The sequence below is a fragment of the Lissotriton helveticus genome, chromosome 1_1 (genome assembly GCF_964261635.1).
Source record: "Lissotriton helveticus chromosome 1_1, aLisHel1.1, whole genome shotgun sequence".
NCBI lineage: Eukaryota > Metazoa > Chordata > Amphibia > Caudata > Salamandridae > Lissotriton > Lissotriton helveticus.
Genome location: NC_136057.1, coordinates 1,829,655,392 through 1,829,679,380, shown reverse-complemented (window position 1 = coordinate 1,829,679,380; position 23,989 = coordinate 1,829,655,392). Strand labels below are relative to the sequence as shown.

Here is a 23,989-nt window from a genome sequence, read left to right as displayed (position 1 = left end):
TTTAGCGAACTTTTGACAAATGTATGGCAAGGCTGAGCCAACACAGTCTATAATTATGATACACACCTCCCCCCGTGTAACATTATATGAGGAAAGGCACGTATCTGGCTGCTGAGCATCAAAGACTGAGGAAGTGCTTTTCCTATCTGAAAGAAACAGGTTAGTTTTAGATTCCTTACCTTAGAATATCCCCAGGCGTCAGTCTGGATCCGGAAACTTTTGCGTAGCAGTACCCCTGCGCGTCGGTAGGCGTCGTCTGCAGGTGTCCCCTGCGGCTCCGCGTCCGTCGTCGGCGTCGTGCGCCGTGATGACGTCGCTGGAGTATATAGACGCCGCCTCCGCGCGCTGACGTCAGTTCTTCTTTTTTCCGCGCCAGTTAGCGGAGATCCGAAGAGCAGTACTCCGGTCTTTTGACCAAAGTTTTTGATTTTCTATCTACTCTTAAGGTGCCAGTAGGATGCCCGGTTTCAAGAATTGTGACGGGTGTGACCGCATGATGTCGGTCACAGACCACCACCGACTCTGCCTCCGGTGCCTGGGCCCGGACCACGACGTGGACTCCTGTGTCAACTGCCGGGCCTTGACGAGTAAGGCTAGACGGGAGCGGTCCCGCAAGCTGCTCGAGCTCCGGGTGTCGGCCCCGCGTCGAGAGCGGTCCCGGTCCGGCCGGAGGTCGAGGGAGCGGTCGAGAGAGCGGTCGCGGAGCCGCCACGAGCGCTCCGGAAGTCGTCGCCATTCCTCTGGTTCCTCAGGTAAGAAACACAAGAAGTTGGGGCGTCGTCATCATACCCCCGACTCCCCCCGACGCTCGCGCGATGCGGCCGGGGGTTCGGGTGGCCCCACCCCCGCGGCTCCGCGTGGGTCGCCGGCGCTGCCTGCTCCATACCCGACGGTCCCTGGGCAAGGCGCGTCACGCGAGGAGATAGAGGAGTTCCTCATGGCCATGAGGGCACGGTCTCCTCCGACGGGGCCTACGGCGCCTGCGGGCCCGGTGGTCCCGTCCGGGGGCCCGAGCGGTTCGGGTGCTCCTGCCCCGACGCCGTCGGGTGCTCCGGCCCCGACGCCGCCGGCGGCTCCGGCCCCGGCGCCGCTGGGCCCTTCAGGGTCGTCCGACGCCGAGTCCGACGCCGATGGGGCCCATGGGCCCCGAGGAGCCGGTCTACATTGTTAACTCCGAATATGGGGAGGATGTAGAATACGGAGAGGGTTGGGAGGGGTCTGAGGACCCTCTGTCACGCGAGTGTCAGTATGACGTGGACTGGACAGGTGATTTGGGTGACGCCAGTGGTCTGGACGACTCTCCTAACCCTGGTTTTGTCTCGCCTCCTACAGTGGCCTCGGAGGCTGGGGCTGCCTATTCAGTGGTGTTGATGAGGGCTGCCAAGGCCTTGCACCTTGAGCTCCCCGTCGCGGTCGTGAGGCCTAACATCCTCACCGAGGTCTTCACACCGCAGGCATGCTCGCAGGAGCCTCTGCTGCCGTTCAACGAAGCCTTGACAGACGTTCTTTTGGGCACGTGGTCCAGGCCTGCTTCAGGTTCGCCTGTTGATAGGAACGTGGCCAGACGCCACCGTCCGTGTCCGGACGACCCCAAGTTCCTGTCCACCCATCCCACCCCTGAGAGTCTGGTGATCCAGGCCTCAACTTCCCCGCCCGACCGGGAATCTAAGAGGTACGACCAGTATGGAAAGAAGGTCTTCTCGTCCCTGAGTTTGGGACTGCGGTCTTGCAACACCGCATGCCTCTTGGGCCGCTACACCCACTCTCTGTGGGATACGATCGCGGAGTTGCTGCCTGAATGCCTGCAGGAGGTACGGGCGAAGCTCGGCAAGGCTATGATTGAAGGCCGAGATGCAGCAAGATATTCCATCAGGTGTGGTCTTGATACGACCGACTCGCTGGGCAGAGCGATGTCCACGACGGTGGTGATTCGTCGCCACGCCTGGCTGAGATCCGCCAATTTTTCGGCAGATGTCCAAAATACTTTGATGGACATGCCGTTCGATGGCAGTCGCCTGTTTGGTGACAAGGCGGACCACGCGCTGGAGCGCTTCAAGGACTCCAGGGTCACGGCCAAGTCCTTGGGTCTTTCTACCCAGCGCCAGCAAACGGGTTCGTTTTGCTCCTTTCGTGGCCAAGGAAGGGGCGGTCCCACACGTGCTGCCAGCCACGCACCGCAGAACACTTCTCAACGCGGTGGCGGCCGTGGATTCCGCCGTGGAGCCGGTCGGGGACAACGGCGAGGTCAGACCACACCTCCCCCCGCAGCGACAGCCTCCAAATCCTCCTAGTCCGTGCTTTCAGGCCCATGTAACGCCAGTGGGTGGCAGGGTTCGCCATCACCACTCCCGCTGGCGCACTATCACATCGGACAGGTGGGTGCTGCAGCTCGTCCGAAGGGGCTACTCCCTCCCCTTCGAGACCACTCCTCCAGCCATGCCACCGCAGAACCACCGTGTGTCGGGGGACCACTTGACACTTCTAAAGGAGGAAGTTACGGCTCTCTTGGCCAAGGGGGCCATCGAGCGCGTTCCTGGGCCAGAAGTAGGGTGTGGTTGCTATTCCCACTACTTTCTGGTACCCAAGAAGGACAAGGGGGGCCTGCGTCCTATCTTGGATCTACGGAACGTCAACGGCTTCCTCCGGAAGGAGAAGTTCAAGGTGTTGACTTTGGCTCAGGTCTTGGCTGCTCTAGACCCGCAAGACTGGATGGTGGCGTTGGACTTGCAGGATGCGTATTTTCACATCCCCGTCCTGCCGGCCCACCGGCGTTACCTGCGGTTCACGGTAGGCCACGAGCACTTTCAGTTTATCGTGCTCCCATTCGGCCTTACCAGTGCAGTGGGACCTGAAGTTTCAGTGGGCCCAGCATCACGGCAACCTGTCCGACCATGTCCTGATCTCGGAGGGCACTGCGAGACAGTTGCAGTGGTGGCTTACGGACCGCGATTGGGTCAGAGGCAGATCCCTCTCCCTTCCCCAACCGGAGCACGTAGTTGTGACGGACGCGTCCCTCCAGGGCTGGGGAGGCCACTTGGGAGAGGCGGAGATCAGAGGCATCTGGTCTCCGGCGGAGTCCCGGCTCCATATCAACCTTTTGGAGTTGCGGGCGATTCGCCTAGCACTGAAGGCATTCCTCCCCTTTGTCAACGGGAGTGTAGTGCAGGTGTTCACGGACAACACCACCGCCATGTGGTACTGCAACAAGCAGGGCGGAGTGGGGTCCTGGACCCTTTGCCAGGAGGCCCTGCGTCTCTGGCAATGGCTGGAACGTCAGGGCGTGACTCTGACGGTTCAACACCTGGCAGGTTCTCTGAACGCCAGGGCGGACGAACTCAGCCGTCGGTGCTCGGTGGATCACGAATGGCGTCTGAACTCGGACGTGGCGAAAGGCCTCTTTCTGCAATGGGGAGAGCCTTGGTTAGATCTATTCGCCACAGAAGAGAACGCGCAATGTCATCAGTTCTGCGCGTTGGAGTTTCCAAGACGGCACTCGCACGGCGACGCCTTTCGGCGCGAGTGGAGCTGCGGTCTGTTGTACGCCTTTCCGCCTATACCACTTCTGCCCAGAGTGCTGAAGAAGATCAGGCGCGACCGGGCCCAAGTTATCCTTGTGGCTCCGGACTGGGCTCGAAGGTACTGGTATCCCGAGCTACTCAGCATGTCAGTCGGTCCCTCAATCCGCCTGCCCCTTCAGGAGGACCTTTTGTCGCAGCAGCAGGGGACGGTCCTCCACCCGAACCTGTCCAGTCTCCACCTCCATGCGTGGAGATTGAGCGGCGACAGTTGAGGCCATTTGACTTGCCTCCTGAAGTCTGTGATGTGATTCTGGCAGCCAGGCGTCCCTCCACAAAGTCGGTATACGCCTGCCGGTGGAACAGATTTGTGGCATGGTGCACAGCAAAGGCTGTGGATCCCCTTTCTGCCCCTCTCTCCGAGGTTCTCCTCTTTCTTCTCTCTCTTGCCCAGCAGGGCTCTGCTCTGGGCACTATCAAGGGCTACCTTTCTGCCCTTTCCGCCTTCTTAAGGCTACCTGATCAGCCATCTTTGTTCAAGTCCCCTATTGTAACGAGATTCTTGAAGGGCATCACGCACATGTATCCACCTGTTCCGTTCGTGATGCCTCAGTGGGACTTGAACCTGGTTCTGACTTTCTTGATGTGCGCTCCCTTTGAGCCGCTTCATTCCTGTCCTCTCCGTCTCCTGACTTTAAAGACGGCCTTCCTGGTTGCCATCACCTCTGCCAGGAGAGTGAGTGAGCTCCAGGCTCTTTCTGTCAAACCTCCTTTCTTGTCCATTCATCCAGACAAGGTGGTTCTTAGAACTAGACCTTCTTTCCTGCCCAAAGTGGTTTCTGCTTTTCACATCGGGCAGTCCATCACCTTACCCTCCTTCTTCCCGCCTCCGCATCCTTCAAAGGATGAAGAGCGGCTCCATCGTCTGGACCCAAAACGTGCGCTTTCATTTTATATGGATCGCACACGCCAGTTCCGGGTGGATGACCAACTGTTTGTTGGCTACGTGGGTGCGAAGAAGGGAAGGGCAGTGCATAAACGAACCAGCTCTCGGTGGGTCGTCCTGTGCATCAAAGCGTGTTACTCTTTAGCTCGGAAGGAGCCTCCTGTTGGGCTGAGAGCCCATTCCACTCGGGCCACGGCGGCTTCCACTGCCCTGGGCCGGGGAGTCCCCTTGCAGGACATTTGTCAGGCAGCTACGTGGGCCTCGCTGCACACGTTTGCAAGGCACTACTGCCTGGACAGTCAAGTCCGGAGGGATGGCTTCTTTGGCCGTTCTGTCCTCCAGGACTTTCTGGTGTAGGCTGTATTGGTTCGCAGACCCACCTCCGGGGTTGGTATTGCTGGGGTATCTATTCTAAGGTAAGGAATCTAATACTAACCTGTTTCTTTCAGATGAACAAGTTACTTACCTTCGGTAACGATATATCTGTAAGAAACAGTAGTTAGTATTAGATTCCTTACCGCCCCGCCCATCCTCCCCGTTCTGCGAACTGATACCTAGGGTTAAGGACATCCCTTTCAGGGCCCTAGTTTCAAATGGCACCAGTGTTGGTTCTCGCATGGCTCTGCGTGTTCTGGCGCGGAAAAGCTATGTGCAAAGAACTGACGTCAGCGCGCGGAGGCGGCGTCTATATACTCCAGCGACGTCATCACGGCGCACGACGCCGGACGCGGAGCCGCAGGGGACGCCTGCAGACGACGCCTACCGACGCGCAGGGGTACTGCTACGCAAAAGTTTCCGGATCCAGACTGACGCCTGGGGATATTCTAAGGTAAGGAATCTAATACTAACTACTGTTTCTTACAGATATATTGTTACCGAAGGTAAGTAACTGATCTGTTCTTTGGGCTGTCTTTCATGGAGAGGATGAGCCGTCATGGGTGGACTGCTCTTTCTGTTGGCACTCCAGGGATATGTAGTCCAAGATCGTGTTTCGATGTTTCAGTAACAGTTAATGGGCTGCTGAGCCAAACAAAGTGAAGAAAGGGCAATAATCTGAAGCCTCCTGTCCTGACATAGAATTCCAATGAGTGATGGCTTAAAGCAGGGGGGGGGGTTTATTGATCCCTTTATTAGTTTTGCTTTATATTCATGACCTTCCTGGTGCCCTTTCAGTCATTGAAGCAGATGCCCCAATGGTAGGAGACCGAAAATTGGCTTGCTTGTTATATGCAGATATCATTGTGATATTTGGCCTTACCCCAAGAGGCCTTCAAAAGCAATTGGATAGTTAACTACATTACACTGAAAGGGCATTTTCCTAAAATGAACACGTCCAAAACCACATTGTGCAACAAGAGCATGGGCGACAGGCAGAAGCCATATTAAAGCGCTCAGTGGTCGTGGAGTCAAGTTAGGACACAGCTAGTGTCTTCAGCATGCACAGTAGCTTGCCTTCAGAACAGGATTTTGCCGGACCAGATGCATGGGCATTCCTCATGCCAGAAGTACACTTTACTGCACCTCCTTGACAGTGTCTCCTTCCGCAGGGCAAAGCAGACAACTTCCCTCTCTCAGCAGGGTCAGAATTCCATTCTGAGACCATCTCCTCCAGCAGAAAGTGCATACTTCAGTTGATATCTCCTGGTCTAGGTGAGAGGGGCTGTCAGGCATACGCCAGCTCAGGCGATAGAGCTGTCATTCAAATACTCTGCCAAGGACTCACTTAACTGGTCGTAAAGAATTTTGAAGTGGAAGAATGCGGGTGGTTTGGATCCCACATTTATTCACATTTTCAAGACAGTGGGTCAGGATTGTGTCTAGTGCTTCAGAACCTGTTTGGGTTGGTTCCTTTTCAGATGTAATTTCCTGGTTGCTCTCTCGTCATAACCTTTGTGTAACAAGGCGCTTCTCTCAGTAGGTAACAATGTCTCTGAACCCAAGCAAGATGTACTAGATACATGGGAAAATTGAAGCGAGAACATGCTGCCTTTGGCTGTCATCAGCTCTCTTGAATCTCTAATCAGGGACAGATAAAAGGGAAGGCCTGACCAAGAAACATCCTCACCTATAACAACAAAAACTGCGGGCTTCCCCTCGCCCCTACTACCAAGCAAATGGCAGTGCTCGAGAAAGAACCAATCAGCAGCCCCTTTCTAACAAAGCTGTCACAGAATTTCTAAAGATATCTCTGTCTCTATTCTCTTCACTTCATTGTCTGGATTACCATCCTTCTGGCCACCGGAATACAGGCAATACACCTCCACTGTCTGGGGAATCTGTCGTCAGCGCTCTTTTGTGCTGTGCCAAATCAGGACTATCCGTGATGGATCCCACTGGCTCCGGGATTAGACACACAGAATATTGCTAATACTCAGGTATCAAAGGCTCAGTGTTCTAGCTGTCTGTCTCAATCTTTCTGTATCAAATAACAGCATACCTTTACACGAGAGGAGATTGTTGACCACACTCTCACTAACGCAGAGGCATATGTGGTCAGTCGATATATCAAAAACGCCATATGCTGACACCATCTTCTTACATGATACAGCCAGGACAGGTATGGTAATCCACTGTCTCGATGAGGGCACACTTGGTTTGCCCCTCTGGGTCTCCGAACTGGTCTTGGACCTCACATTGTCGGGACAAACCTAAATGGAAATGTAAATTGATACTTGTATAGCGCACTACTCACCCGCAAGGGTCTCAAGGCGCTTGTACGAATACCGCTGTGGAACCCATCCTGGCTTTCCCTGTGAGGTGTCCACTCCTGGGAACCCCCAAGGTGGAGGCCAGGCATCCTTAGCGTTGTGGGGGCCGTTGTGGAGATTAAGCAAGCTATTGCCCAGAGTTGCAGAGTGGGACTCCATGATTGGAATAGGCACCGAGGCGAGAATTATCAGGTCCGTGGAATTTTTGAGCCCAAGACCCGCTGAGGCGGGGAATTGAACCCTGGTCCCGGGCTAGACCTCTGCATCAGGGTCTGCCGCTCTAACCATTGAGCCACACTTCTCCAGTAAGCCTCTGTGTACATGCTTTATTAGTTTGATTAGTTTAATTTGGTGGAAAAAAGGTACCGGGAGGTGACTGGACATATAATAGCAACAAAAAATGTGGCGGGTAATTTATACAAGTATTTGGGGGGGGTACACATTGAACCAAGGGTTCCTTCACAATGCATCAGAAAGAAACTGCAGTAAAGGCTGTGGCCCTTCGACTCACTATATAAACTCTCACATTTATTGCTAGGGCCAAGCCTCCCCACCCCCCACCCCTCTTGTTGGAAGCCATGTGAGGTCTCTCCCACATAAAATTATGAGACCAAAATCCTATAGGGCAAGCACAGAAGTTTACTGAATAAGCTTGTCACAAGGATTTACAAATGCTTTTGCCACTGCCGAATCTTCATCTGACGCTTAGATTAGGCTGGAACTTGGCCTTCCTGACCAATGAGCTCTGGGTGCCGTAGCCTTTCTTAATCTGTGCCACAAGCTGCGGGAGGCCAGTGGTGGTTCTCTTGAGGCCCTGTTTTGGACCGATATCAGCACCAGTGGGCTTGGTGGATAAGCCTGTCCATTCTAAAAGGACTGTGAGCAGGTATTGACTGTGAACGAACTTTGGGACAAAAATCCGAGTCAATCAGCATTAAACTGAGTATTAAAAAACATGTGTTCAAGACCAAGAACGTCGATTCTGGTCATCGACTACGGCCTTCGGGCCCAACTAGGCCTCGACTCCAGCTAATGGAAAGGACGCCATTTAAAAAGTGTCCTCAATGTGGGTCGAAGTTTCCCCACACCGACCTCCACGAGGTCTGTAACCTCTGCCTCTCTCCGGTGCACGAGGCCAAGGACTGTTCAGCCTGTGCCTCCTTCCGCTCCAAAAAGACTATCCGGGACCGGAGAGCCAGAAGAACAATGGCTCGATCTTCAGCATCGATTCCGGAAGACATCTTCCAGGAAGGCGTCGACGTCCCAGAACAGCATGACGTCGGCAGCAACTCAGAGGCAGAAGATTCCGATGTCGAGGACGTGACTCCAGCGCAGCGGGTCGTAAGTAAGTCTGTCGACCCCGACCCTCCCTCGACACACACAAAAAAGGCTACGGTCACACCCTCGCCCTCGGGCTCGGTTGCACACCGAGACACTACTTCCACGGCCCCACCTTCGGGCTCGGCCAAGAAGTCAATAAAGCCTTCGGCCGACTCGGGCTCGAGTCGACCCCCACTCGGTGCCAGCCCACTCACCGGCACCGAAGAAACCATCTAGTACCGTACCGAAGCCATCGGCGCCGAAACACTCTGTTCCCTCGGCACCCAAAACAATTTCGGAGTCACACAAAGCTTCCGGCCCCAAGAAAGCACCGGAGCCGAAGCACACATCGGAGCCGAAAAAAGTATCAGACTCGAAAAAACCCTTGGAACCGAAAAAGACTTCGGAACCGAAAAAGACCCCGGCTTCCCCCATTAAAGACAAGAGGTCGAAAGAAGCCGCTACGGCGCCAAAACAAGCTTCCACGCCGAAAGGTCAAACTCCAGAAAGAGGCTTGTTCACTCCAGACCCAAGGCAAAAGACTCTCATAAAAGATCCCAAGACTGGTCGATTGACATTATCAAAGAAACGACCATCAGAGGCACCAGCACCAGCTCCGGCTCCAAAGAAGAAGAAGGACATTGCTACCTCACCTATGCATGTGTCTTCCCCGTCTCCTGCACCAATCCCGCCTCCCAGCTGCTCCTCCCCAGCCCCCGCCCCCTCCATTATCAATATATGACAGATGACTTAGCGCGCAGCGTTCACGCGCAGCGATCGCGCCCAATGCGCGCCGAAGGTGCGCCAAAGGTAAGACCGCGCCCAGCGCCAGACCCCCTGGTCCTCGCAAATCCCACTCCACCCGCATAACGTACGATGCCGCATCCCTCTCAGCACTCCACCCCGGCCGTCTCCCAGACTGCTACCAAGCTGCACCAGGACACACCCATGGACCCTTCACCTGCCACTCCTGCAAGTTCGACTGCATCAGGACCCACACCAAATATACAAACTCCAAACAGAGCTCCGACACTAACCACCTGAAGTGCATCCTACTCAACACCCGCTCGGTCCACAGACACGCCATTGAACTTTGGAACCTACTCGACACCACTTCGCCGGACGTCGCCTTCCTTACAGAAACCTGGATGAACGCCTCATCAGCTCCCGACATCGCCATAGCCATACCGGACGGCTACAAGATCATCCGAAAAGACCGCACCATCCAAACAGGAGGAGGCATCGCCATCGTACACAAGAACTCCATCCGCATCACGACCAGCTCAGACGATAACCTCGCAGCCACCGAACACCTTCACTTCCAGATCCACACCGACCCCAAAACCACAGAGGCACCCTCATCTACAGACCACCAGGACCCCGCACTCGATTCAACAAAGACATCACTGACTTCATCAACGCACACGCCCTCCCCTCTGAGGACTACATCCTACTGGGAGACCTCAACTTTCACCTGGAAAAGAAAAACGACAGCAACACCACCACCCTCCTGGACAACTTGGCCAAGCTCGGACTAAAACAACTTGTTGATACCCCCACCCACTATGCCGGGCACACGCTCGACCCAATCTTCACCTCCAGCAAGCACATCTCCTTCAACCACACCACAGCTCTCCACTGGACGGACCACAGCTGCATCCACTTCAACTACAAAAAGACCACGACCCACAACCTCCCTCAACCAATCCCTCGAAGAAACTGGAACAAAATTACCACCGACCAGCTCTTTACCTCGCTTCACAATAACCCTCCTGCCAAAACATCGGACCCAAACCAAGCTGCCACCAACCTCACACAATGGATCACCCACAGCGCCGACAAACTAGCACCCCTGAAAAACCATCTAAACAAGCAAAATAGCAAAAGAGCCCCCTGGTTCAACAAGGACCTTAAGACATCCAAGAAGCTCTGTCGTACCCTCGAGAAAGCCTGGAGAAAAAACCCAACCACTGACAACCTAACCACCTTCAAGAACGCCACCCGCAAACACCACCAACTAATCCGATCCACCAAGAAATCTGCATTCAAGGATCGACTTGACAACAACGCCCACAACAGCAAGGAACTATTCAACATCGTCAAAGAATTTACCCACCCCACCGCCGGCACCAACGACATCACCCCATCCCAAGACCTCTGCGACTCCCTAGCCTCTTTCTTCCACAACAAAATTGCCGACATACATAACAGCTTTGAAAACAAGTCCGGTGACCAATCCACCCCACCCACCCCCGAACCAAATCCCCCCTCTAACATCCTTTACGCCTGGAACCCAATCACCACTGAAGACACCATCCACCTGATAATAATCCACCACATTTGTAAAGCGCACAATCACCCGTAAGGGTCTCGAGGCGCTGGGGGCCGTCGGGAAGATTAAGCAAGCTATTGCCCAGAGTCACATGGTGCTGGGCTAACCTGCCACCGGAGCCGGGGATCGAACTGTGATCCCCAGATTCCAACGTCAGTCGCCCTGGCCGCGGCGCCACACCTCTCACCTGATGAACTCCATCCACTCAGGATCGCCAACTGACCCATGTCCCCACCACATCTTCAACAAAGCAGACTCCATCATCGCACCCCATCTCTGAGACGTCATCAACTGCTCCCTCAACTCCGCCACCTTCCCGGAAAGCTGGAAACATGCCAAACTCAGCGCCCTTCTGAAGAAACCCTCAGCAGACCCCACTGAACTTAAGAACTACCGCCCCATCTCGCTCCTCCCATTCCCTGCCAAAGTCATTGAGAAGGCCGTCAACAGTCAGCTCGCCACCTTCCTCGAATCCAACAAATCCCTCGACCCCTCACAGTCCGGCTTCCGAGCCAAACACAGCACCGAGACCGCCCTCATCGCAGCAACTGACGACATTCGAACACTACTGGACAACGGAGAAACAGTCGCCCTCATCCTACTTGACCTCTCCGCAGCCTTTGACACGGTCTGTCACAGCACCCTCATACAACGCCTCAACAACGTCGGAATACAAGGAAAAGCATTGGACTGGATCATCTCGTTTCTCGCCAGAAGAACCCAGAGAGTCCGCCTTCCCCCTTTCAGATCGGAGCCCACCGAAGTCATCTGCGGCGTACCACAAGGATCATCACTCAGTCCCACCCTCTTCAATGTATACATGAGTCCCCTCGCATCCATCGCGCGCCAACACAACCTCAACATCATCTCCTACGCAGACGACACCCAGCTGATCCTCTCCCTCACCAAAGAACCAAACTCCGCCAAAACCAACCTACATGACGGGATGAAAGAAGTGGCCGAGTGGATGAAGAACAGCCGTTTAAAACTGAACTCGCACAAAACGGAAGTCCTCATCTTAGGATCATCCCCCTCTGCATGGGACGACTCATGGTGGCCAACTGCCCTGGGAAACGCACCCAAACCAACGGACCACGCCCGCAACCTGGGCTTCATCCTGGACTCCTCCCTCTCGATGACCAGACAAGTCAACGCCGTTTCCTCATCATGCTTCAACATCCTACGCATGCTCAAAAAAATATTCCGTTGGATCCCCACCGAAACGAGAAAAACGGTCACCCACGCACTGATCACAAGACGACTGGATTACGGAAACACCCTTTACGCAGGAACCACAGCCATACTACAGAAAAAACTCCAACGCATCCAAAACGCCTCAGCCAGACTCATACTAGACATCCCCCGCCAAGATCACATCTCCGGTCACCTGAAAGACCTCCACTGGCTCCCCGTCAACAAGAGGATAACGTTCCGACTCCTCACCCATGCACACAAAGCCCTTTACGACCTAGGACCCGAATGCCTTAACACGCGCCTGTCCTTTTACACCCCCACCCGCCAACTCCGTTCGTCCAATCAGGCCCTAGCCGCTATCCCGCGCATCAACAAATCCACCATGGGGGGAAGATCCTTCTCCTACTTAGCGGCCAAAACCTGGAATTCTCTCCCCACCCACCTACGCCTTACACAGAACCACCTCTCCTTCAGAAAGTAACTTAAAACTTGGATATTCGATAAGTAAAGTACTCCCCCCATCTCCCACAAGCGCCTTGAGACCCTCCGGGTGAGTAGTGGGCTATACAAATTCTGAATTTGAACTTGAACTTATCCCTCCCCCCATATTTCACCACCTCGCTCCCCTACACCATCTAGCACACATGATGATAATGGGGACGACATATCAGAGACAGGGGCTAACCCAAAGGAGCCATATTATCACCCAGCCTCGCCAGACCCATGGGACAACTATAATACACCAGACGTTCCAAATGTACCTCAAGATGACATATACCCCTCTAGGCCTTTACCCCCAGTAGACACTATGGGGTTTAACCAGTTACTGATTAGAGCAGCACAATACCACGGGGTAGACATGCACTCCGATGCAGTAGAAGAGGACTTCCTGCTAGACACATTTGACACTGCACAAAGGTCCTCAGCAATTTTGCCAATGCTCAAAGGCGTGGTTAAACATGCCTCTGAGGTCTTTAAAGACCCAGTCAGAACTCGGGTCATAAGCCCAAAAGTAGAGAAAAAGTATAAAGCTGCACCATCTGACCCAGCTTATATAAAGGGACCAGTTCCCCTAGACTCTCTAGTCGTATCTAACGCACGTAAAAGAGCTAACTCTCAAACATCAGGCGAAGCTCCCCATCAGACAAGGAATCTAAACTCCTTGACGCGTCAGGGAAAAGAACTGCCTTACAAGCAGCAAACATGTGGCGCATTGCCAACACACAAGCCTTACTAGCACGCTATGATAGGGCACATTATGATGAGCTCGAAGACATAATGCAACATCTCCCTGATAAATTTAAAGATAGAGCTAGTGAGCTAATTCAAGAAGGGAAAATTATCACTAACACATCCATCCGCTGTGCACTAGATGCAGCAGACACAGCCTCCAGAGCCGTCAATACTAGCGTCCTGCTGCGCAGGCATGCTTGGCTACGTATATCTGGCTTCAAGCCAGAGGTCCAAAGCCCCATACTCAATCAACCATTCGATGAGCAACACTTATTTGGACCCGAGGTGGATGTCTCCCTCGAAAAAATGAAGAAAGACACTGACACAACAAAATCTATGGGAGCCCTGCAGTCGCAGGCTCCCAGACGTTCATTTTGTCGCTCCACATATAGAGGTGCAAACAGAGGGTACTCATCAGACATACCATCCACAGCATACAAAAGCCCCACTCAGTCTACCTACAGTAAGGGCTACCAAAGGGGAGGTTACCGCGGTAACAACAACAGAGGCAGAGGCAAGAACAACAACTCACGCTCTGCCTCCACCCAATGACTCCCCTCCCCTTCCCCCGCCCCATTCCACTCCTGTCGGGGGAAGGATACAGCAATACCTACCAGCCTGGGAAGACATCTCATCAGACAGGTGGGTGCTTCAAATAATTTAGTCAGGTTACTGTCTAGAACTAACATCTACCCCCCCAAACATACCACCCAAACAGCGTCCAATGTCACAAGATCATTTAACGCTGCTCAGACAAGAAGTACTCTCTCTCCTGCAGAAAAATGCAATAGAAATAGGTCCAAAACATCAAAGGAACAAAGGAGTATATTCCTATGCTTCTTAATTCCAAAGGACGGATCTCTGAGACCTATTCTAGACCTCGGACCTCTAAACGCTTACATACAGTCTGATCATTTCCATATGGTCACACTTCAGCAAGTCCTTCCACTCCTGTTGCAGAACGACTTTCTTGTCACACTAGATCTCAAAGACGCCTACTTTCACATCCCAATTCACCAGACGCTCAGAAAGTATCTAAGATTTGTGCTAGAAGGAGAGCACTACCAATTCAAAGTGCTCCCATTCGGAGTAACAACAGCGCCAAGAGTGTTCACCAAAGATCTAGCAGTGGTAGCAGCACACTTAAGAAGACAGCACGTCCCCGTCTTCCCATATCTAGACGACTATATCCCATATCTACAACACACTCACAATACAATAATGTTACTCCACAACTTGGGCTTCACAGTAAATTACACCAAGTCACATCTGCTACCATCGCACACACAACAGTACCTAGGAGCTACAATCAATACTCAACTAACACTAGCTTATCCCTCTCCTGCAAGGATAAAAAGTGTGCAAACGCTCCTAACAAAATTAAAATCACAACACTCGCTTCCAGCTCGAGTGTTTATACAACTCATAGGGATGATGGCATCTTGCATATTCATAGTACCTCACGCAAGACTGCAAATGCGTCCACTTCAAGAATGTCTAGCACGTCAATGGAACCAGGCTCAGGGTCAGATAACAGACTTAGTGTTGGTAGACAGTCGGACTCATCGCTCTCTGCAATGGTGGAACACAAAAAACCTGTCAAAAGGCCGACTATTCCTAGAGCCAGTTCCACAAATAATACTAACAGCAGACGCATCGCTCTCCGGCTGGGGAGCCCACCTACTGCATCACACCACGCTGGAAAAGTGGACACCAATGCAAAAACTACTCCACATCAACCATCTGGAGTTGTTAGCTGTGTTTCTAGCTCTAAAAGCATTCCAAAAACAAATTGCAAACACGACTGTCTTAGTCCGCACAGACAATATGACAGCCATGTATTACATAAACAAACAAGGAGGGACACACTCTCTGCAGCTCTCTCAACTAGCTCAGCAGATATGGAGGTGGGCTATACCTCAGAACATCTTCTTAATAACCCAACACGTCCCAGGGGTTCAAAACACCATGGCAGATCTGCTAAGTCAGCAGACTCAGCAGATGCACGAGTGGGAACTTCATCCACAAGTTCTTCATTCGTTCTTTCAAATGTGGGGACAACCTCAGATAGACCTCTTCGCCACCCACGACAACGCAAAATGCCCACACTTCACCGGCAGATACCCACACCCATTGGCCAAAGGCAATGCGATATGGATGAACTGGTCAGGACTATTTGCGTACGCTTTTCCTCCTCTACCAATGATTCCCTTACTAGTACGCAAGATGCAACAACACTCGCTAACGCTTATACTAGTAGCTCCAACGTGGGTCAGACAACCGTGGTACACCTCAATAATACAGCTATCTGTGGTACCACATCAAAAACTAAACCTATCTCCACATCTTTTAACTCAGAACCATGGGGAGATCAGGCACCCGGACCCAGCTCAGCTCAACCTTGCGATCTGGCTCCTGAAGTCATAGAGTTTGGTTATCTTAAACTCCCTCAAGAGTGCATGAATGTTATCAAGGAAGCAAGGCGTCCCACTACTAGAGCATGTTATGCTGCTAAGTGGAAACGTTTTGTAATATACTGTCAAAACAACAACATAAAGCTCCTAGATGTGTCCATCCAACACATTATAGGCTATTTACTACACCTTCAAAAGTGTAATTTAGCCTACACATCTGTCAGGTTGCACCTAGCTGCCATTGCAGCTTATTTACAAAATAGACAACATCTGTCTCTCTTTAGAGTACCAGCCATTAAAGCTTTCATGGAGGGTCTCAAAAGAATAATACCTCCAAGAATACCACCTTCACCTGTGTGGAACTTAAACATAGTGCTCACACGTCTCATGGGCCCTCCATTTGAACCTTTACATAAATGTGAATTACAATTTCTCACATGGAAAGGGGCTTTCCTAGTAGCCATTACTTCTTTAAGAAGAGTTAGTGAAATGCAAGCATTTACCATTCAAGAACCTTTTCTGCAAATGCATCACAATAAGGTTGTTCTTCGTACAAACCCTAAATTCCTTCCAAAAGTCATTTCGCCATTCCATCTAAACCAATCTGTGAAACTGCCAGTCTTCTTCGCGCAACCACAAACAGTAGCAGAAAGAGCTCTGCACACCTTAGATGTCAAAAGAGCATTACTGTACTACATAGAGAGAACACAAAGCTTTAGGAAAACAAAACAGCTTTTTGTATCTTTTTCACCACCGCATAAAGGCAACCCAATATCAAAATCTGGTATTGCCAGGTGGATTGTTAAATGTATCCAAATATGTTATCATAAAGCTAAGCGTCCACTAACAATTCCTCCAAAAGCCCATTCTACAAGGAAAATAGGAGCTTCCATGGCATTCTTAGGGAACATTCCTTTAGAAGACATCTGTAAAGCAGCTACATGGTCTACACTGCACACATTCACAAAACACTATTGTGTAGATGTGCAAACAAAGCAGCGAGCCACTGTAGGCCAAGCTGTACTTAAAACACTATTTCAAAGAACTGCAACAGATACGAGTGGTCGCCACTAACATGGGTACTGCTATACAATCTATGCATAGTGTGCAATCTGCAGCTCATATGTCTCGAACGGAAAATGCTACTTTCCAGTATGCATCTGTTCTTGGCATATAGAGCTGCAGAATTGCACACGCCCACCCGCCTCCCCGGCTACCTTTATCTGTTCCAGTGTTATCGTCATTAGATACAAACACACATGGTCATCACTATCTCTTAGCTCCATCACTTCCCTAATGGCGAAAAACAATCTGGGGATGGAGCCGATGCCCATGCGCAGTATCACCCAAAGGAGGAGTCACCTATCTCGCGACTTCCAAAGACTTTCTACTAGAAAAACAAACTGCAAACATCCGGACCCAACACTAGGTGGCCATCCATGCATAGTGTGCAATTCTGCAGCTCTACATGCCAAGAACAGATGCATACTGGTAAATAGCATTTTCCTTGTCTTTGATCCTACCATTCAGACAGAGCAAATCTAGCCAAACCCAAGCATACATGGGCAGTTATCAACTCATATCAGCCTGCACCCCCCTCCCCATACCGCGACCTACCCATATTCCAGTCATCTGAAGCCAAGATTCATGGCTCACAGGCTGGACCCAGTGTGTGTATTTTTGAAGCATCTAGCTCGCTGGCGCTGTCCAATGCACGGGATCAAATGCAGGGGCTCGGGCCAGTGTGATGAATCCTTTAAGCTTGTCCTGTGCCTTTGCCAAGCCATTTTGGATGAACGTAAAACTAGACTCCAGGGTGAGTGGAATAGTCCGGGAGTTTGAACTTGCCGGCAGGGCATCATAGCAGCGCTTAATCCAGGCAACACCGCTTTAAACATCTGGCTGACTAAATTTGTCCTCCTTACATACACAATGTTTAGGGGCTTAGGTAACCTACTTGGTGGTTTTGCAATATCACCTATTATGGCTCTTAGATAATGCGCCTCCGCCTGGCCCCTCACTCATGCCATGTACCTGCACCTTATAAACCTCTACCGCATGGAAACGACGCTGAAAGCTATCTCTTGTGTTATTACTTATTGCTCTGAAGTGTGTCTTTGCGAAGGTGCCATCTATAACCAGTTTGCAGCTTTTTGCAACATTGGTGCTTAATATTGTCAACATTACTTATTCTTACTGAACAAATAGCTGCTATTTTTAAGCACCTGAACCTTATTAATGTCGTCAGACGTAGTTAATTTGCTGTCCGCTCTCATAGGCACTGGTTTGATCATTTTGCACTCATGCATTTTTTTTTTATCTGGTTCTTCTATAATGTTCCAGCATTTTGCTTTCTGTTATAATCTCAAACAGTTTTTTACCAGTATTGCACATTGTAAAGGTTTCCAAAAACTTCCTAATACCAGTCATGAAACTTACAAATATGAGGCATTGCTCACTAGCCTATTATCTTCAGCAACTATCAGATGAAGAGCCGTGTGCTTGTGTTAGCTTATTTCTTCACGCTGCTGTACGTTCACGGCGCACCATGCACTTTGCTTAAACTGTGATCCACGTGGATTTTATGTGTTTGTCAATTTTGAGGAAACACTCGACCCAAGGTGAGGTATTCGTGTATGGGTTAATGAATTTACTATAAAACTGAAAGGAATAAAGGATCGCCTCCCCCTCTCTGTTTGTTTAATGTATTTTATTGACTTTTATGTGTATTTGTGTATGCTTTTATGGTTGTAACACCACAGAGAGAGACACAGTTAAAGAGATTGTGGGCTCTTGTTAGCAAAAAACATTGCTAATAAAATCTAACATTCGTTTTTGTTTAAAATATCTTAACTCTGCGGATTGACTGTTAGACTTGTCTCTTAAAATGTAAATGTATCAAAATTGTATAAATGTAAAATCACTATCTAATTGATGTCATGACTGTCGATGAGAAGTTTGGTTTAATAAAAACATAAAAAAAAATGTAAATGTATTCCATGTCTCCCTCTATTGTGTTTTAGAGATAGCAAAAACCTCTATAGGTGTACATAAACATCACCTTACCTCAACGCATGAGAAGCACAGTGTTTGATTTAAAACCCATTGAATCATCCAGAATCAATGTCTCTCCTAAATTTCCCTAATGACCTATTTTATTACATATAACTAGAACTGCACCACTCATGCGACTTAGCAGCTGTCGTAAATCCAACTTTTGCTTCGCCACTATAGGTGGATAAACTCTCCATAACACAACACGCTTTAGCAACTACCAAAAATAATGACCCTTATCTAAAGGGTCGTACCATTGAGTCAGAACAGTAGGGCCTTGTTTAGATGTTGGCAAATGGGATACTCTGTCACAAACGTTGTGGACATCCCGTTTCAGTATTGCAATTGCCATAGGTATAGTTATAATGGACTTGTAAAACGAGTGTATGTCTAATTTGTAGTCTATGGAAAACATGATGAGGTCCGGAGAAATGATAACGTTTTTTCTGGACAGTACATTGAATATTTGAACAATTTAAAATGGACTGCCCTGTACACTAAACAGGACTTGGAAATCCGTTTAGGGCACAAATCAGAGCACTACAGAACACTACTTTCTGCATCATTGGATACAAATAATTGTAATGTAGATCCTGTAGGCAGAGAGGGATCTCACAGTTGTGAGACAGGAAAATGTCTAATTATTAAATTATTCCATCACCCACTTTTCATATTGTGTCAGAAAATGAAACCAGTCGTTACATACCTCGACAAAACTATGGCTACACAGGCGAACAAGAAAAAACCCATAAAATATGAATATAGAAATAAAAACTCAACAGAGAAGGACGTGGCTGTGTTTTATTGGTGTCAAGTGACAGTATATTGCAAGTTTTCTTGTCTTTGTGGATCACAATTTTTCTTTTGTTTGCCTGTGTTTTAGTGGCGGAGTTGAGTTCCTACAGTTGGTACCTGCCCCGGATAATAACTGCAGTGACATCCTGGTTACGACCAAGCATGGCCTCTCGCTTCTGAGTGGACAGGATCTAGAGCCGCGTTGGACCCTGAACATGAAGAACATTCAAAGGTACCTGTGGCTTCCTTACTTATTTTATGCAGTTTCCAAAAACATTTTTTTTTCAGCACACTTTTTATCCTGAATGTTTATTTATCAAAAATTATTATTTGTTTACTTAGTTAATGGTTGTCGTGTGTTCATTGACAATATACCATTTGGTTATTGAAATAAACAACTATGATTTAATTGAGCATCAACTACAAAGGTCAGCGATTTTCAGGCAGACTGTATGGTGTGATTGGCAAGCATCCTTGGTAGAGATTAACCTGCGCTACTTTTCGCTACTTGTGGTTGTATTAGTTTGTTAATAGTTATGAGTTGTTGCGTGCCTCTCACTGGCAATCCTGGTCTTGGTGCATTTAAGCACCCTATGGTTAGTGTACCTCTGATTAACCTAAACATAGTACACTTTTCTTTGTCATTGGCAAACAGCTGTGACTTCAGTGAACAGCGTGGGTTGATTGGCTATTTGACTCACAGCCATAGATTTATTTATGGTTAACCATATATTTACTGATGGCCACCCATGTGTTCATTGACTGTCAACCAGAGGTTCATTGGTGGACTATCCTATATCTATTATCGGGCAGCCTGGGCTCTGTTTGCGGGTAACCAGAAGTCTACTGAGCAACATCCAGGGGTTTGTAGATGAACAACCAGGTACTCGTTGACAAGCGGCCATTCTTTGATTGAATAAGGATTAGCGGTCATTGATATGCACCGAGAGGGGGAGGAGGGGTATTGATAGCCAACCAGGGTTTTTTTATATCCAACCTGGAAAGTTCATTGTGAGACAAATGGGAGGTGGTTGGGGCTCACCAGAATGATCATTGCTTCTATCTCTTGGTAGGGTCAGTGGCTGTCGACCAGGGTGGTCATTGGAATCCAACTTGAGAGACCTTTGGCAGGCAGTCAAGGTGGTGTGTAGCAGACAAACCAGTTAGGGGGTGGGGGCAATTGTAAACAACCTGGGTGTATTGACAACATTGATGGCAAGAGATATTTGAGTTTAAGTGACCCTATTCAGGCCTATCACTCGTTTTCAGTCTGGATTATTGACAACCATGTACACATTTTAAACAACCAAAACTTTTTAGCAAGACTAAAAAGGTGTCAATAACCCGAAGCAAGTCTCTTTCAGGACATTTGATGCAACTTGGCACCCTCTGTTGGCAATTTTTAGGAGGCCATTTACAACAACGTCCTTAACAGTTCCTAATTTTTTTTTGTTCGAATATCTTTTATTAGTTTTTTAGTGCAAAGTCACAGTACATGCCAAGGTAATAATCAGGAAATGCAACAAACCATCCCTTAAATTTACAAAGATGATCATAAGCAATAATAATGTTCCTTGGGACATTGGTCATGCATCACGTCCTGCTAGGCAAAGGGAGTAAAGAAAGAAGAAATAAAGCAACATTCTCATGGGGGCATGTTATGTTCGATGAGGAGCCTCCTCCCTATAAAGCAATACGTCCGTATCGGGAGGGAGAATATGTCAGGCAATGGGAAAACATGGTGATCCCCGAGGCGTTGCTTGAACAGGTATGAGCAATATATGTGGTAGAAAGGCTTTAGACAGTGTACAGCCGTATAGTTCCGGTATGAATGTGACCTGGGGTCCATGGATGTGACATGTTATGGCATTGCCTTGTGTGTGCACGGTTCCCTCAGCCCTCGTCTAACAGCAGGTATGAGGTGTGTCATCTAAGGTGGTCCCGTAAGTAGGTGCTGTGAGTCAAAAGGCAATGTATTTACGATACTCTATTCAAAACATCTTAACAAGCGTGTCAAGTGGAAAAACTGCCTTGACACCGAAACTTGGCCAACAGGGGGGAAGGGGGTAAAATTAAAGAACAAAAAAAAGAAAAAAAAAGAGGGCAGGAAGGCCATGAAAGCTAAGAGGAGAAAGGAAACAGCGAAAGAAAAGATCGAAGAAAATGCAAAGGTGTAAGGAAGCAAGCATTGCGTCCATGGGCGTGTGTCCTTAGTTCCAGGGGAAAGCGAGTGTGAGGGTTGGGTAGCAGGTTTCCAACATGATCATGGGCTATGAGCATCTAGCCCTCTATGCTAAAGGGGGGGCGGGGTCGTTGCCATGTGGGAGACAGTGGCATCATGTAACGCAGGTGCAGCATGTTGTGTGCAGGTACCGGACAGGAAACAATTGCGTGGGTGCACAGCTCTCCATCTGACCCGTTGCCCAAGCTGTGTCCGGAGGGGAGAGAGTCTAGGTAACTCCTTGATCGAGACATGCCTGATGGAACGACCTCAGGGTGTAGTCCCAGAGCTGTGCTATGGGGAACTTTCTCAGCCCCGCTGTCTCCTCCCTGTGGAGGGTGGTACTTTCCGCTCTCGCTCAATTGTCAAAAGAGGCACGCCAGTGTTTGACATGTGGGGGTTCGCTGCATTTCCATCGCTTAGTGAGGAGTCTCTTGGCCACAATAAGCCCGAGGTCCCAGAATCTAGTTTCGTTCTTTTGTATAAGCCTAGCAGACATGTCTTCCACGTGTGCCGTAGGTCCTCGCCAACCCCTCGCCAATAGTGACGTCACGGTGCGCCAGTATGTCTGTATATTGGGACAGGTCCAGAGCATATGGAGGAGATCCGCTCCAACCAGCAAGCACCGCGGACACGCGGAGATGTTGACTGCAAAGTACTGATTAATTTTATCGGGCGACAAATATGCATGATGCAATATCTAAAACTGAATGATTTTGAAGCGGGAGTTGCGCGGAATGTTGATGGGGCCTGCCAGCACTACTGTCCATTCCCTATCCGTCCATTCCCTTCCCTTTGTCTGTTGCCCACTTATCCCGCAGTGGTTGGAGGGTGCACTGTGTGTGGGTCAAAAGAGCCTGCGCTAGCCAGTGGATCACATGGGAACCATTGCCCATGACATGCAAATACTGTACCAGAAGATGCGTCGGCAGCTCCTCGGAAATGTCGCCCCAAGCTCGTACGAATGTGCGTACGAGAGATGCATGCAAAAGAAACTGCCCAGCTGGCAGGCCCGTGTCTGTAGTTAGCGCTTCAAAGGGAACCAGGGCACTGTCTGTATATAAATCTGCAATTGTGTCCACTCCAGCTTGTGTCCATCGTTCCAGTGCAGTCTCCGTCACCAGCCCGCCGTCCCGGGGCGTGCCCAACAGTGGTAGTGTCGGGGCATAGGGCTTCACAGTGCGTGTGAGCTTCAGGCCACGTATATAGCATTTGCGGGCCACAGCCAGGTGCAGCTGCGTCGGCAGGGGGTTTTTAGTTAAGGGGTGGAACAGTGTATGGACTTGCGTGTAAGTCGACATTGTGGTATCTGTGGCAGTATCGCACAGGTTCTTCCCACTCAGCCATCTGGCCACCCACTGCAGCTGTGCCACTAGGTAATAGAGTTCTTGGTTGGGGACTGCGAGACCTCGAGCGTCTGTGGGCGCATAGAGTTTCGTCAGTGCTACCCAGGGTCTTCCAGTATTCCATATAAGGCTCCTAATCAAAGTCTCCAATTCACGAAAAATCCGGGTCGGGACATACACTGGGATGTTAGAGTAATATTATAGCAGCCTTGGTAAGACTATCATTTTTGTCAGTGTTACACGGCTGGGTAAATTGAGGGGGAGGGTCTTCCAAAAGGTAATTTGCGCCTGTAAGGAAGAGATAGCTCTTACCAGGTTGCCCTCCAATACGTCCGTCAGGGTTCTGTAGATGTGTATACTGAGGTAGCGGAACGTTTTGGTATACCATGCAAGTCTTTCATTGTTAATGTCGACCTCACATTCCTGCATATCTGGGCTGAAAGAGTATACTCCAGATTTGGCCCAGTTAACCCTGAGCCCCGACATGGCTTCAAAAGTGCGAAAGGTGTCTGACAATGCCAGTGGTAAGCAGGTCAGGTCTTTGACATACAGGAGGAGATCATCGGCATATAGAGAGACCGCATGGACACCGTACTCGCACCGTAGGTTTCTGGTACAATAGACCCACCATGTCAATATAGTCGTCTCCAAGGTCATACTTCCGCAGTACTGCCATGAGGTAAGGCCACTTCACGGAGCCGAAGGCCTTTTCAAGATCAAGCACTAAGCACCCCGATCGAGGCCATTGCCGTGTGGCATAATCCTGCACTCTGAACAATCGCCGTATATTATGTGAGGTGCTTTGTGTGGGTACAAAACCATTTTGGTTGCTATGTACAAGAGTGGGTACTAAGGGGGCCAGCCGCTGAGCTAGCGCGGAAGCCAGTATCTTGTAGTCCGTGTTTAGAAGG

General features: G+C 50.0%; 1 protein-coding gene across 2 annotated transcripts in view; it reads left to right on the top strand.

Annotated features, from left to right (window-relative positions):
• Positions 1-23,989, top strand: part of FAM234B (family with sequence similarity 234 member B) — a 414,455-nt gene that overhangs the window by 263,470 nt on the left and 126,996 nt on the right. For both annotated transcript variants that reach the window (XM_078641116.1, XM_078641119.1), the window contains exon 8: positions 19,600-19,743. In XM_078641116.1, coding sequence (XP_078497242.1) covers positions 19,600-19,743 — 144 coding nt within the window. The remainder of the gene's footprint in view (positions 1-19,599; positions 19,744-23,989) is intronic.